The 15,969-nt window shown below is 41.1% G+C and overlaps 2 protein-coding genes across 4 annotated transcripts; both read right to left on the bottom strand.

The window, feature by feature from the left end:
- Window positions 1-2,952: 2,952 nt before the first annotated feature.
- On the bottom strand, window positions 2,953-9,730 carry Jef (major facilitator superfamily domain-containing protein 6 jef). Of its 3 annotated transcripts, none has more exons than XM_076385903.1 (11): window positions 9,186-9,730; window positions 8,337-8,838; window positions 7,552-7,992; window positions 7,355-7,476; window positions 6,682-6,907; window positions 6,472-6,606; window positions 5,868-6,137; window positions 5,281-5,539; window positions 4,575-4,868; window positions 4,361-4,473; window positions 2,953-3,370 (listed from the first exon to the last, which is right to left on the bottom strand). In XM_076385903.1, exons 1-11 carry the CDS (start codon window positions 9,590-9,592, stop codon window positions 3,251-3,253), a joined length of 2,889 nt encoding a protein of 962 aa, XP_076242018.1. In that variant the 5' UTR covers window positions 9,593-9,730; the 3' UTR covers window positions 2,953-3,250. The 3 variants fall into 3 exon arrangements, with proteins under 3 accessions (XP_076242018.1, XP_076242019.1, XP_076242020.1); XM_076385904.1 differs by having other exon boundaries at window positions 4,408-4,473; XM_076385905.1 differs by having other exon boundaries at window positions 8,337-8,831; window positions 9,186-9,260.
- Window positions 9,731-12,007: 2,277 nt separating this feature from the next.
- Window positions 12,008-13,901, bottom strand: LOC143183850 (uncharacterized). Its single transcript, XM_076385606.1, has 2 exons — window positions 13,747-13,901; window positions 12,008-12,418 (listed from the first exon to the last, which is right to left on the bottom strand). The coding sequence occupies exon 2, from the start codon at window positions 12,416-12,418 to the stop codon at window positions 12,197-12,199; it is 222 nt and encodes a 73-aa protein (XP_076241721.1). The 5' UTR covers window positions 13,747-13,901; the 3' UTR covers window positions 12,008-12,196.
- Between the last annotated feature and the right edge of the window lie 2,068 nt (window positions 13,902-15,969).

Raw genomic sequence — 15,969 nt, 5'->3', positions numbered from 1 at the left:
AGTGTACGTACCACCGAAGCGAGTACACAATTAATTATGTAATCGATACTGTTCATACGTTTACGTAACAATACTGAGCTAAAGCACTCGGATGCATACAACGCTATGCCCTTAGGTGTAACTTTAACTTTGACGAGATATGCATAGGTACAACGTTACATACTTCTAGCTTGTGCCTCGTAAACGAGAGTTCGCTTCGTTTCCCTTTCGCAGCGGCACGAGATTCGAGCGAGTTCGAATTAGGCTATACGCGCGACTTGCCTGAATCGTGGTGGACATTCTTGAAGGCTATCGCGAATCGAGTGACTTTCTGTTCTATTATTATGCAACTATCTTTAGTGGTTGCTTCGTATATTGTCGGGTCATTTCAAATCTACGCGTGTTTAATATGAAACAAAGGAATGATCTAACTACTAAGATTTTCTATATACTAATATATACTAATATATACTATTATTCTATATACTAATAAATAATATGACGATTTTCTATATACAATATTCTGTTCTTCAGTTAAACACTTCAAATTGTTTTTTGAATTTAAATATGATTTTAACGTGACTCGACGTTTTCTCTTAAGTTCGCGATTCCTGATGATGAAGTCAGAATATGAGAATTGTCTACAAATGAGAGCAAGTGAATTTGAAATTAGGATTACAACGAAATGTGAATTCTAGGATTTTGCAAAACGAAATTTAGGTCACCCTTAATAGCATCTGGAACCCAATCAATTCTTTGATAACTTATTCTTGTCGCACCAAAGGTGACAGTAACAGGAAACATTTGGAATAATTCCAAAAGACGTGGAGAGTTACATCGAGCTTACAAGAAGAGGTATTAACCCACTTAAAATGTTCAAATCGAGAGGTCGTTCGATTCAGTATAGTTCACTTTGACGAATGTCTCGGTCCAGGCAAGTGTGCATGTCTAATGGTTCTTCCCTCGTGCGTTCAACCTTATAGATCAGTCTCCGTCCCCGTCTTTATCGGCGACCCACTTAATCCTCATTTATTTTCAACAATATCGTACACCTATCGCGGAAAAGTGTGTTCTGCTTACATAATAAAACAGTACAATACGAGCTATCTCGATAGATTCTCTACCGGATTATAAGTACAAGTAAAACGTTTTTATAGATACAACACGCAACGAGCAACGTTCAGCCTATAAATGGAAAACAAAGGTGAACGAGAAACACTGGTTACAATGTTCACGCGAGAAGAAGGCAGGAAGAGGAGTAGAACAAGAGATAGAAGATAGATAGAAAGATAGAGAGAGTATTTACAATGAGTGCTTGCGATCCTCTTGCTTTCATCCGCAGTCCCAATTCCGTGTCTTCGTTTCTGGAGGACGCTGGATAGCAATTTCAGCGACCAGAATCGCGATGAAACAAGAAGCAAAGAGTACGCGATCGATACACAATAATACATCGAGGTGGTTGCGTTCGAGGTGATGATGAGGTTTTAGAGAACCCATCGTCCCTCGAATTCGAGAGAGAATCTCATCCCTCGATTGGTTCCACCATGGATAAAAAGTCTATGAAATACAAGTATTTTCGTTGAAGCGACCCCGCAAATTGTGTTGTGCCGTAGTACTAGGTACATTTAGTCACGCAAATATTACATAGAGTTTAAAGGGTACAGCGAGTCCCGGATAACTGATACCTCACAGGTACCGCCGAGTATCTTTTATCCGGGGAGTCAGGCGAATTTCACGTTTCACTGTGGTATAGCGATTTTATAAATCAATTCTTTGTGTCATAGCGTCGAGGGTAGTTCGAATTTCGTCCTTTATGTTGGATATCAGTTTCATGTAGAAAAGCGGCACTGCCAATACAAAATGGGGATGCAGACGTGTCTGTTTTAGGAGAACGTGTATCAGTTAAGTGGGGCTTACTATGTGGGAGTTTAGAAGGCGCCACAGTGTGATATATTTTGAGGGCGTATAGGAGCTGTAAATTTCAAAATAATATCCTCGATACACACGTGAGAGGATGTGACAAATATTCTCACTTGGTCTTTTCCAGAAAATATTAAATTTTTACTACATTCTATTTACGATCTATAAAATTGACGACCTAGTCAAACACAGTAAAACTGATAACTTTTGTATAATTTATACTCGTGTTAGACAAATATCGCTTCATAATTTACAGCCCACTGTGCTCTCAATGGCTATCAAACTTTACCACCTCGTAAATTCCCACATCCCTTAATTCACACAAAAAATTCCGCTGTACAATAGTGTTTTCGTCAGTATAGAGCAGTTTGCGCGACCCCCGATCGTATAAAAGATCATTCAGAGGCCCATAACGAAGACAATCCTAGAATATGTTGTTAAAAAAAGTTGAATTTATTGAACAAGAATAAAAGACTATTTCTTTGTTCTCTTTGAAGAAGACAACAGTTGAAAGAGATCGTTTTCGTTACGAGCCCCTAAGTTTTCATACTCAGACGATCGAGCAATCCATCAAGTCTGCGTTACACTCTAACAAAATACATCTCTCGGATGGCTTTGCTTCGTTTCGCGCGTGCTCTCGTCGATTCTCCGAAGTTCGATCCTTTGCGCGTCCAGGAGCTCCGTCCGCCCTGTTCCGCGCTTGTCAATTTCATATCCGTGTCATTCGATGTCCTCCCGCCCCCTCGAGCGCGATCGATCCCCTCGTTACTCGTGCTTCACGGAATATTTTTTCGCGTCTGATTGCGTCACTCTGTTATGAAACTGACAGCCCCAACGATTTTTAAGGCGATCCGTAAACACGATAGCGATCGAAGCGCGTTCAGTGTCTCGAGGAGCCAGGCACTTTCGGATCGTCGTCTCGTCGATCAGTCTTGGCGGCGATTTATCTACTTCGACTTTGCTTTTTTTTGGAAACAACGCGTTAACCTCTTCGTTGAATGACTCCCCCCAGACTGTGACGTTCGAGGTCGACACGATTCCGAAGTCTTCAACAAGGAAGAAGATAACGCGGTTCTGCGAATTCCCTTCGAAAACTGGACGATAAGCGTCTTGTTTGGCTCGCAGCTTCAAAACAGCCCGCGACGCAACGTTTATCGACTCGTGTAGATCGAACGATCGCGCTCGACGGGGTTAAACTCGATTCCTGCAATTCTCTTGGCTTCGTATGGAACTCGTGGTAACTGTCTCAACGTGGTCCTCCTCCGTTCGTGGCTACCCGGAGAACGATCCTGCTGACGAGCAGCGTTCGACCATCCTGATCACCTCGAGCAGGTTCGATCGCCTCGGACTGTTACCACTCGTAGTCGTGCTGATGGAAAGGATTGGTGCATGGTTGTTGAGCGTGTAAATGGGTCACTATCGGCGGTGGCTTGACCAGGTCGAACTCTCTGCTAATCACTTCATTGTAGAGCTGCGGGGAACGAGAAATTGTGTTAGGTATTATTCGTGTAGCATTCAACTGAGTCTTTACTGAAGCAATAATGAGGGACTTTTTGTTGCCTGATGTTGATGTACGTTTCAAAAAGACTCTAATGGACAGATCTATCAAGATGTATGATAAATTTTCTTCATGTTGAAGCAGTATAGGTAGAAGAACATTTGGATTTTATTTGTGCTTTAAAGCTATATTTGTGTAGCTGTAAAGCAAGATCTATGTCACATTTTCAAATAATTCGAGTTAAGATCTTAATTCAGATCTAAAATATAGAATTTATATTTTCAGAAAGAGGAAAGGGCGTTAGAAGAATTTTTTCAATTAAAAATACGGATTCAAAGAATCTATAAGGCAGTACTAAAGCTGAAAATAAAATGCTAATGTCTCGAAAACAAACATTTGTAACGTAGGTCATTCTGCGTTACAACCACAGATTTGTTCTTATAGAGCAGAGATGAAAAGTTCAGCGGGTTACAGAGGAGTTGACTTCACATTCCCTATCTGTATTATTGTGTCTGTGAATTAGTACAATTTCATAAGCCTACGTACACGTTAAGCTATAAAAACAAAAGAATGCACTGACGTATCTGACTCAAGAGTTTCCTCTTCATTGGTATTTACCACATCGAACAAAAACAAGCAACAAGCAGTAACGTCTGCTACTGACAATAGAAAGATAAAAAGACGTGAAGAAACATGCGGCAACTATTTCACGAAACACCGAACATCAACAGATAGTTCCTCGTTGTTGCTTCAGCCAGGACGCAGCTTTAGGTTAAGAATGAAGTATCGGGTCTAATGATGAAACGTGAGTTTGTGCAATCTCGAGACGCGTGAATGGCAAAGAGAAGCGTGAATGTTCGTTCAGAGAGTATAGCCTTGCGTAGAAGTTTTCTTTCAACTGTCTTTTTTGTCACAAAAAACGTCTTCCTCGGGGACGTTTTAATTGGGATGATTTTACTAAACCTGGAAGCTCCTACGGATATACTCGTCCTCGCCTTTGCCAGTCATACCGTAATTATATCCACCACCGCCGCCGCCTCCACCGTTCAGAAATGGATTCGTCGGGTTCACGGGACCTGGAAGCAACCGAGGCTATCAGTCGAGAGTCTCAGATAAGGCCAGGGTCGATCTCCCGCCTCGACGGGAGTTTAAATCGGGGAATCCACGCTTATCTCACCTCCGTTCGCACCAGGTACACCGAGGTTACCACCCGAGGTCTGATACGTGGCACCGTAGCCGGAATCCTGATTGGCCAGCTCGTGCAGGCGAGTCGAGCTGAGTGCTCGAGGTATGGCGTTGCTGGGCACACCGTGAGGCGCCAAGTGTGTCGCCTCCGCTACTTGGTGAGGATCCTCCGTCTGCGGCAGGTCTGACACGAAGCCCGTGTCTTTCCTGTAGAAGTTGATGAACACGAACCCTCCGAGCACCAGGAGACAGCACAGCCCGTACGCTCTGAACGTCGCGGTCGTACCTGAAATAGGCATTGAAAAGAACAGTTGCGAACTGGTGACAATTAGAGACTGATCTGGGCACGAATATTGTGCATGAAGTGTATACCTCATAAATTGTTAGAAATTTCAGGGGATAATTGTGAAGCAAATAACATTCCAGAATAACATTCGAACATTCAGAAAAGGCTATGAAATTGTCATTATCAATTTCATTGTTATATTGATACTGATGTGATGTAATACTGATGTTAGTATTCTTAGTATTAATAATCATGGCAACATCCATCGTGCTACTTTTTCGGTTTTACTGATATACTGATAGTATTGTATTACTACTAAAAATTTGAAGGAGTTCAAGTACCTGTTCAAGGTGTATCGATAAAATGACTCTTGAAGGACGGAACTTAAGAACATGAAAAAATGAGAACTCACCGTAAGCGTCGACAAACAATCCACCGATTACAGCCCCGCATCCTCGGCCAAGTCCATGATGAACTCCCTGGAGAACACCTTGCGCGCTAGTACGCAATTGCGGGGGTGTGTTGTGCGCTATGTAACTGCAGCACGCGGCCCAGACAGCGGCGTGAGTTATTCCTTGAATGAATTCGAAAGGCAGCACCCACCAGGGTGTGGTCAACCAGGATATATATAAGAATCGGAGGACGTTTCCACCCAGTCCCAAACATAACACCTAAAATCGAGGTGCCATTGAAGAAATACTTATTGTTAATTATTAATCACTATTTAACCCTCAGTATACCAAGGAAGGACACTTAAGAGCCCTAATACTATTGAATTTGAAGAATTTAAAAATTCTCAAATAAATCTCTTAATAAATCAGACTCTTTAAATTTTCAAATATTCAAATCTGTAATTTACAAATTTTCAAAGCCTATTTATATCTACACTTGTTTCAATTTTTCTAAGTGACCTTACTTTGGTGTGACATGCATTAAAGGAATATCATTGAGTATCCTTATAAATCTCTGCTAATGAAGATATTTAGAAACGTGGATTACCTTAACGTGACCCATCTGCCTGATCAGCTTGAAACTGAAGAAGTAAGCGAATATCTCTGATATGTGATTAATGACAGAAGCAACTCCAAACAGAGTGGGTGTGCCACCGTAGTCCTGAAGATGCCAGAAGAGGAAGGTGAAGATCAGGCCGATGCCGAAGCCCATGAACCAGGCCACGAAAAGAAACGAGGCACATTTAAGGTCCTTGAACTGCTTCAGCACCGTCACCCATTCTGGGATTTCTCGCATCGTTTGGGCGAACATTTTTGTCTGAAGCAACAGAGAAGTTTGTAGTCCAGAAAACAAATCTAAGCTACTTAGATTGAAAACCTAACGCAGACTGAAGTCCATTTTTGTTATTTTTCAGGAGACCCGAAAAGCAAATGGGATTACCTATTTCTTAACATAGTATTTAAAATAATTTATACTATTAAATTTCCTTCACTTATAACGTAACTTAACTAAATTCCTATTATTCTAGTAAAATGAAGAAAAAGCAATAAGATCTTGTAAAAAATTTTGAAAAAAATGGACTTGAGTTAGTCTGGCTCTGTCGAAATTAGCGACAAAAAGACAGCAATTAAAAAGGGCAATGATCTAATACCTTGCCCTCTGGCGGTGGGGGTTTCGGATTCACCGCAGCCGATGAATCCTGAAGACTGGGTAAATTCAGCTGCTGAGACAGTTGGCTCTGCAGTTGCTCTTCCCTGGTCGGTTCAGCCGCGGGCTTCACCACTTCCTGAGCAACAGAACAAACTGTATGAATCTAGTTCCTCTTGGAAGATGCTTTTCGTTCGATTCGACTGCTACTCACTGGCTCTGAAGCGACCACGTCGTACTTGAAGTTAATTTGCGTGGCTGTGATCAACGCTGCGCCCATGAGAACGCAGAAAATCGCGAAACAGATTGTGTAATTCTTTTCCCTCGCGTCTGGGCCACAGGGATGTTCTGGGAAGGCAGTGCTGTTATCTAGAGCAATACCCACGAAAAACATGGCTAAACCCCAGCCCAAGCTGCCGAACATTCGCTGATGGCCGTACCTGTAATCGAAAGCAAGGATTTTGAAAAGCTTTTGTGAAAGCTTTTGAGAGAGCTTTTGTGAGAACTTCTTCATATTCCAAATATGAAGCCAATAATAAGAATATTACATAATTAAATGCTTCACTTGTCGTTTTATGTCGCTTCTGAAATTATTACTCTATTTCTACACTATCTACATTTAATCATTAAGTACATCTGCATTCAATACGATCAATATCTTATTAAAAATTGATATTATCGATCAGTACTTAAGAAGATGTTAGAAAGATAAGATTAATACTTGATAGAAAGAAATTAAAATCAGTATTAGGATTTCTGTGTGATCGCTTTTTAATAAGATCCCAATTTCGAATGGATTAACATTTTCTGAAAAGTGATTAACATTAAATCCAAAATATCAATCATCGACGATATTATTCAAGGCGATAAAGATCGTGGAACTTTACCTATCAGCATCTTCGCCCAGCAGAGTAATGACAGCCGAATCTGCCAACGTGATCGCTGGCGCCGAAAAGAATTCGCCAACAATCACCAGCAACAACAGCAAGAAGAATGTTTTTTGGATATCCTAAAACAATAACCCGTTGATCGACCATGTGTACAACTTGAACAGAATTCTTCAGAAGTGTAAAAAGAATTTTACTGGCAGTCTGTAGACAATGGTGCTGAACAGTGGCTTCACCCATCCCTTGTTCTCTCGTTCGTTGTAGTTGGCAGCATATGAGACCGGGTGGGGACTCTGACCATCGTGAGGTATTCTGATGTATCGTCGAGTTCTAACCAATGGTTCCTCAAATTCTTCCTCATCGTCGTCTTCCTCGGTTTCCTCGAGCGACTGATCCTCCTCTCCTTTATCTGGCAACGTCTTCATCGATGACCATCGTTGCCGAGAGAACAAGTAATTGTTCTTATCGGTGTTCTCCTTCGTCACGTCTTCCTCCTCCTTCTCCAACAGACTCTCCATTGACGACCACCGTTGTCTCGAATCCCGTTTCACCATTACCTTTGTCGGGGGTGTTTTCACGCGGGTCTTGCTATGCGTGTAGGCTTTCTTCGGTGGCTTTCCATCATCCAAGGGTTGGTTCTGGAACAGGAGTACTCGATGAGTCTTTGCCCTTTAATCTTTAACTACAGACACAGAATGTTTGGATATTGATATGAATTCGGAGTCTGTGACATTGGAATCAAAACATACTATCAGTAAAATGGATAAAGCAAGATTTTGATATCTAGAGCCGAGAGTCAGGGGCAAAAACTTTTTAAAAATAGCATTTTACACGTGTGCAATCAAACAATTAGTTATATGTTTCTACTCGTTTCAAAATTACGAACTTTTGCACCTTTAATTTACTATCTAAAATTTTCAAAGTGTGGTGTCTATAAGATTCTTAAAAGTTATAGATGGATCCAACATGCAACAAAACTCACGTTCAAGAAACGTTTGTACTCAAGTATATCCGCTGGACGATTCTTCCTCTGCAGAGTCTCAAAGTCGATGGTCTTGGCCTCAGGATCACTCGAAGTATCCTCGAACACCAGCTGTTTGTATTTGAGGTCCTCGACAGGGTTCTCTTCCGTCGTGGATACTTCCCTTCGAACTCTATTATTATTGAGATCATAATTTTCACCCTCATGAGATCGATCCTTCTGAGTACGGATTATCAACGTCGACTGATCTCCTTTGCGTAACCTCTCGAAGACGACGTTTGCAGCAACTTCCAGGCAGGAATCATCGTGTTGGTGATAGTAGTCTTCTAGGTCAACCGATCTTTTGACAATTCTCTGTTCAGGACCGGACGCTTCCAAGTACACAGTATTATTTCGCAAGACCATGCAGGACGTAGCTGGGGGTTGAATAAATCCCAGAGGAAGAGTGAAGATAATCCAGCAAGAAAGAGAGGCTAGAAGGATCATTTTGCCTTTCTGCCACCTGGAAAGAAAGTTCACCTAGTCGAGGAACTGACTGATGTCCAAGCAATCGATGAAGAAAGTCTGAGTATTCTCTATATGTGTACTTATAAGCTAAACTAACATATGTCACGTGCTTTCATTTGAAACCATTAGTGTCCAAAATTCTTGGACTCATGAATTCCTACAGAAATCAAGAACTTCTACTTCACTTTTCTTCAGTTAAAAGTACATACTGAACCTTCTATACAGAAATAAAAGCAACTCATAAAATTCTCGAAAAGAAACATGGCTCGCATTTCCTCATCTTGGAGCCACATCACCAGAAAGAGGATTATACCATCGGATTATACACATTGAATCGCTCACCTATCGGCCAAGGAGCCCCAGAAGGGCGCACTGAGGAACTCAATTAGGGGCCTGATTCCGATCAACAGACCACACTGACCCGCGTTCATTCCCATCTGCTTGAAGTAGACTCCCATCAGAGGGAACAGGGATCCGAAGGCCGAGTAGAAGAAGAAGTAGAAGGTTTTCACCGTGAGGAGCTCCTGATCGACAGCCCCGAAGAGGTACTCGATCACGTCACTCTTGCCACGGATCTTGTGCGTCGCTTCCTTCGGCTGTGGGTATAAGCTGGGGTCGACCTCGCCATGGGCCTGGGGGTCCACCATGGGCCTGACACCCGGCACCTGGGGCAGGCTTCTCCCAGCGCTCTGCTCCGACACTCCCTCCCCGCCCCCGTAATCATAGTCCTCGTGACCATAATTCTGCATGACTGGCCCCTAAGCAGCTACCCGAATCTCCCGTTTCCTCTTCCACGAGCTGGGGATCGCGTCGATCGAACCGCGCGAGCAACCGTGGCCACGATCACGAAACGATTCTCTAGGCCGCTTCACGGACACCGCGGCCTCAAGCTCCTACAGCGAACGTTCCCACCGTCGAGTGTCCCGTCTTTTCGGAATCACCAGCTACAATCCTTTTAGACGAGCGTCGAATCGATGGCCAACCGTGTGCCACCTTTTGCTCGCGAAATCGATAATCTTGACAGTGCGCCCGCGCAACTATGCACGCCCGCGTGTCCACCCCTCCAGCGCGATATATTGTGACTATGCCGCCGGTAGCGAGGGTCGTTCGATCCTCCCTCGCGTGAGTTTTCAAGCAATTTCGTTGATTCAATTAAACTTCACGGTGAAAGGAGTTTGAGAGGTTTGGAGACGAGTTTTTGGAGGATCTGACTTGGGAATGGTTGAGGGTTGAAGCAAAGTGTTGGAGTATCTTTTGAGGATTCAGGGTTGAATGGAAGTCTGTGGAGTGGGATTCGAAGCTGTCGCTAGAGTTCGTTTCCGATCCCTCTCCAGCCACCCTTGCTCTCTTACACTTTCTCTTTCTTCCGTGATTCTTGCGCGATTGATCGCTGGCTGAATTTGGTTTCTGAGGATCGCAGGCAGATGCCACTGTTCTAACGTATTCGCGTCTGGGAATTTCGGTATCGTATTTTCTTCGGATGGTTGATTTCTTGGGTATTCCTGGAAGGGGGTTATTTAAAGAATGTCTCGGTTGATTGAATACGATTGAAGAAGACGAAGGGGAGCGTACCTCGTCGTTTAAGGGTCGTTATGAACTTGTCACTCGTATGTCAAACACAGTTTTGCTTGGCAAATGGTGTAGCTTTGAGACGCGCGTTTAGGGAAACCTTTACCATGCTGCCAACGACTTTGCGTTGAACGATCGAGACCTTGACCTGCATCGTAACTCGCGTCCTTCTATTTATCTCGATAAATTCATGAACTCCATTTGCGCTAATAATTGTTATCGTTTCTAGGGAAGGAGTCAGAAATTCTGCAGTGTAATTTTCTGGAAACCGTAATCGAGATCGTGTTATAGAATACTGTGATTGATGAGAAGTAATTTTTTTAGGGATAATACAAGAATTCCTTGTGCCTTTTATTGCGCTATATTAATTCACGAATAGGGAATTTCTACATGTACAGGAAACGTAATTTACTTCTTGTGAAGGTGACGCAAGTGAAAAGATGACGAATTTTATTGATAAATATTAAAATTAGAAATAGATGGTTTGGGGATGTATTGGATTGATGCATCTAGAACTTCAGATTATAAGTAATTAAACAGTTCTTTATTTTCATAAAATTTAAGAAAATTCTAGTATTCGAAATATTAAATACTTAAACATTTGAAAATTTGAAATTTTGAATGTTTGGCAATATGAATATTTCAAAATTTAAATATGAAAAAATTCCAATATATGAAAATTCAAAAACTCGTAACTAGGTGCCTAATAGCAGACACCTTATATTTAAATGAGCCCATGCAAGCGATAATTTCAGTATGTAAATAGTAGGGAACAGAGTTGGGGCTTGCATAAGCTGTGCAATATCAAAGGGATAAGTTCGAGAGCCCATATCACAATAAAAAGGGTAATATTCTCTCAGGTGGTTGGTTTGAATTTTCCGCCTGAGATGATCCATGTTAAACAGTGACGCATGTTTAACGATATCAGTGCATCGCGCATGTAACATCGCACAGCCACGATACGTGTGCGTGATTGCAGTATTCTTTTGCTACCACCGATAAGACCAGAGCTACGACCTAAGATTCTTTTCAATTTAAAGAGAAACGAGAAATTCCAACAACCGTTGTCGAAAGATTCAATTTACTCTTCGAATTAAAGAAAAAAACGTTAGCAGAGACGTTCTCTAATCTTCCTCAACATCGATCGATCGAACAACTTTGCGCAGAATATCTCTGCGTCTTTGACCCAAGTTTCCAACTTCGCCGTTCTCCCTGGCAAACTCGGGGGCCACGGATTCTGTGCATTGACGTCACCAAGGAGATTGCAATATCATTAACAATATTAATATGACCGATAAAGCGCATCAGAGGGAGCAACGATGGGAGCGGAAGTCAATTGCAACGATCAATTCTTATCGCCTCTAAGGATGATTTCGAATAAAAGCTTCTATTCTCTAAGAACAGGCCGTGACGCTAAACGACATGGTCTTATTTCAAAGTTCAAATATGACACGATAATAACTCCATGCAATTTTGACGGTTCATCGAACGCGATACACTCGCATCCGAGATTTCAGCGCGTAGAAACTGTCGAGCGTCTCCATCGTAACAAACTACAGTAAAATAGCAAAAAAAATGAAAGTAGAACCACTGTGTTAAGAAAATAAATATTACATTTATTCTATAATCGTTCTAGTGAACGTACAAGCTATTAATATGTCTTAACTTAAATTAAATTAGTATTGACTATGTACAAAACTAAGTTGTCAAACGGTCCCCCCTGTACAGTCTCTTCCCCCTCTCAGTTCCCCAACTCTTCGATTTAGTGTCATGCTAATTGCTTTCTAATCTCGGCGATTCAACACCACGTTTGGTATGGGATCTATGTGAGAGTCGCCCTGGAAGGCCGAAGACGCCGACGTCGAGGACGGTGCAGGTTTCGGCGGCCCTTGGAACATACAGGTCTTCGCCGTCTTCAGCAGCCGACCATTATTCGCAGTTCGCCAGTAAACTGTGCGAACTGCTTGCCTGCCAGCGACGTAGCTTACTGCTCCACCAATCAACATCTGCAAATGAAACAAAGGCAAGATTGAGTAAACTAAGAAATGTAGGTAATTTATATGGAAGATGTACGATAAGTGCAGGGTGTTGGATGATGGATGTCAGGAACTTTAGGGGTGATTCTACATGCTAAAGTCAGAGGAAAATGTGTTTCAAGCAGCTTGATGCATTTCAGGCTTCGTTCTCGAGTTATTAATAATTGTTGAGATAACGTTTAAAATGCGAGTGAAATGTGTCTGACTTGCGACATATTCTACTGACTTCGTTGCGTCTGGCTAATGCGCACTGGAAGTAAATTAAGTCTCTAGTCAGACACATTTCACGCGAAATTGAAATGTTTTGGTAATAAGCAATAACTCTGAAACGAAGTTCCAAACACAATTTCGTTTTATTTTGACATTCATATAGAATCAACGCTTAAAATTTCTGACACTTGTTGAACATTCTAAATAGTAAGGGTCATAAAAATTGGTCTACTTTAACGACTCAGCAGCAGAGTAGATCGTATAAATTCCCATTTATTTTTATTACTAACAAATGCAGTTATTCGTTAATACACTTGCAATAAATAATTTTGTTCACATTTCTAATAATTTATTAGAAGCTGCTTATTTTAGGGAAGTTTTTGACTGTCAAAATTCACTTAACAAAATTTTCACCACAAATAGACGTGTGTTTGCTAAATATAAACAGCTTCAAAATGAGAACTAAAAAATCTCGCTCTTCACATTGTGTCACTCGAAATGGAAATACATTCGCGATACATTAACTTCGGTGATTCTAGAATTTAGAATTAATGTAATTGCAGTGGTCACTTCTAACGTTTACATATGCAGGGTGGTCGATAGTTAATGGTACAATCGATCAGGGAATGATTCTACATAAAAAAATTAATCGAGAATATAGAATAACATGTCATAACTATGTCTTTACTCAACGTAAAGTATTGTCTTAGCTCAAAATTGTGTTTGTTGTACTGGGTAATCGAGAATTCACGCTAAACCAAAATACTACGATAAATTTATTATTATGAAAGAAATTGTTATAATGTTGTCCATTCTGTCGAATACACAATTCTATTCTTCGAACTAAATTTTTACTTTCATAAACATATTTAAAGTCGATTTTCTCAAAAACCAAGCCCCATACGAGAAAAATATTATTCTATATTTTCAACTTATTTTTTATGTATAATTACTCTCTGATCGCTTGTACCACCAGTTACCGACCATCCTGCACATTAATTTAAGAAGAGTCTGTGTAAGGAAAATATGGAAAGAAATAAAGGGAGTCCATGTTCTAACTAAGGGTAGAACACAGTAAAAATGCTCACCTTTGTATACTGACGGTAGTGACTAGAACGTTGAAGTAGAACTGAAACAGTTCCAAGCTGTGAGTGTCTGGTCGAAGAGGAAGTCTCCTTGCCTCGCTCGTGCGAGGAGAAACGCTGAACTGACGAACAGGCCTCCACCGGTGGATAATTTATACGATAAGCACGACGTCACGGGATCTCACGATAAAAGCACACTTGTGCGTCATTTACCGTGATCGCCGAATCCTCGAGCGTCGCACGCAGCTGATGGTGGGACGAATCATTTTTAAAAACGTCCGAGCCGAGGTTTAGATAAACTGCATAATCCCGCCTTTGCCTAGCCATCGATGCATCCTTATCGACGCGAGTGATAAGCTGTCCATCACTCAGCCGTAATTTTGGAGTGATCAAACGGAGTCGAGTATCGATCAAGCTCTGTTCGCGTGGTTCGTATTACGAAACGATTTCTTATATCGATATACTCGTTATAGAGTCGAAGTTAGCCAGTTTATGTTTATAGCGTGTGAGGGTCTAGAGTCTAGCTGATGATATTGGAGATTTATCTTAATCTTGTAGAAGGCTTAAACGAAGCTTACTGAATAGCTGACTTTCACGAATACTAAAAAATGATGAATACAATAAACAGATTACGTAGTGCATGTGAGTTACACGTCTGAGGTCAATTCATGGTACTCATGACTCACTTTTTTGTTATCAAAGACGCGTGTCAAGAGATATAAAAACAAAACTCGTTTATTCATAACAATTTCAAAAAATCGTCGAAGATAGTATCAAGCTCTCAGCAGGTCACATACACAAGGCCAGTTGCTAGTGATTCACCTTCTCATTGGAGAAAAAAGTGGGAGGATACGGACAATTCCAAGAAGTAATAGAAATTGCGAGTTTTCAATGAGAGAATGTTTTGCATTCGAGTAACACGAATTAAGAAAGAATTCAGGAACATTTCCACCTCCTTCACGGTCATTCTCTCAGATGCAATGACTTGCAGGTTTTCTTATTATCATAATCAACGTAAAAACACATTTTATGACGGCAATCGATACGGTTCGTTTGCATCGATCGATTGTTTATAAACGTCACGCAAGTGAACTGTATTCCAGCATCCAGCGAATTGTTCCTGAATTTTCTCTCTAAGCAAAACGCTTCCGTAATTGCAATCTGACATCATGTCTACAAGAGAAAACCTCGAGTGTTTGCTCGACACATGTCGTAGTTCTTATTAAATAATATCTTCTAGCACGTGAAAATTTGTGCGAAACACGTGAATGACAACTCCTGGAATCGCACTATCTTTAGACATCAAGTTGTCAAATCTAGAACGATATCTTTGCGGATGCGATTCCAACGAAACAACGTGGGGAATTCTACTCGTAAAACCGTCATACGCTTAACGTCTCTTCTCTGTCTCTTTTATCTGACTTATCGTCTTTCAACGAATTTTCAGACGTTAAAATTACGAATTAATTCAGCTTAACTCGTTAACCTGAGGAGTACTTACACGATCGAATCACCTGATCCGATTGCGCAGAAATTTCTGTTCGTGACACCAGCAGCGACGATCGATTATCGTACTCGATCAAAAAGCGGTCTTTCCAAAGAACTTATTTTTACCTAGTCGGCCAGATAAACTGTCTCATAAAATTCGTAACGTTATCACAGAGTATCCATTGACCGTCGAGTGCAGCCTTATCAGTTAATTGTTGATACAACCTATCAAGAATTTAAGCCCATCTATCATTTCGCGGGAATCGTGTTCAATTTGTTTTTTCGCGCGCGAAATCAAGGAAAATACCACGAGCCGTATCATCGCGCTTTTTGTTTTTAAATCGTGGGAAAAATTTGGAGGAAGGGAATTGCGTATATGGATCTATGCACTCGAGGAAAGTCGTATTTCTGACTTATCAACGAAGGTCAAGATACTGTGTAAACTATAAACTGTGCACGCAGTTTCTTTGAAAGGTAAGACGAAGCACAGCAGAGTTTTAATACTTTATACCTAAAATAAAAAAGATTTTTTTAAAGATCTTTAAACAAAATTTGTAATTTACTACTTCAAAAAAGTTTGCAACTTTCAATTCAGTGCCATTAACCTCGGCGCCACTTCACTACGATTAGCGCGTAATTTCTGATCTGCATCAAGGTTGAGGTCAAAGATGAAATATCTTTCTACCAATAGAAATCTTCACGCATGCTATACTGTTTTCTATTGTACACGTAATAAAT

Source organism: Calliopsis andreniformis, chromosome 9 (genome assembly GCF_051401765.1).
Source record: "Calliopsis andreniformis isolate RMS-2024a chromosome 9, iyCalAndr_principal, whole genome shotgun sequence".
Lineage (NCBI taxonomy): Eukaryota > Metazoa > Arthropoda > Insecta > Hymenoptera > Andrenidae > Calliopsis > Calliopsis andreniformis.
The sequence above is the reverse complement of the archived record's forward strand: the minus strand, read 5'-3'. Positions and strand labels throughout refer to the sequence as shown.

Bases quoted from the DNA above. Each gene is read 5' to 3' on its own strand.
- Jef (XM_076385903.1), bottom strand. From the start codon at position 9,592: ATGCAGAATTATGGTCACGAGGACTATGATTACGGGGGCGGGGAGGGA. The intron at 7,477-7,551 runs GTAAAATTCTTT...TTATTGTTTTAG, and splicing joins CCATTGTCTACAGACTGCCA to GATATCCAAAAAACATTCTT. The intron at 3,371-4,360 runs GTTTAGTAAAAT...CGTTCCCCGCAG, and splicing joins ATATCCGTAGGAGCTTCCAG to CTCTACAATGAAGTGATTAG.
- LOC143183850 (XM_076385606.1), bottom strand. From the start codon at position 12,418: ATGTTGATTGGTGGAGCAGTAAGCTACGTCGCTGGCAGGCAAGCAGTT.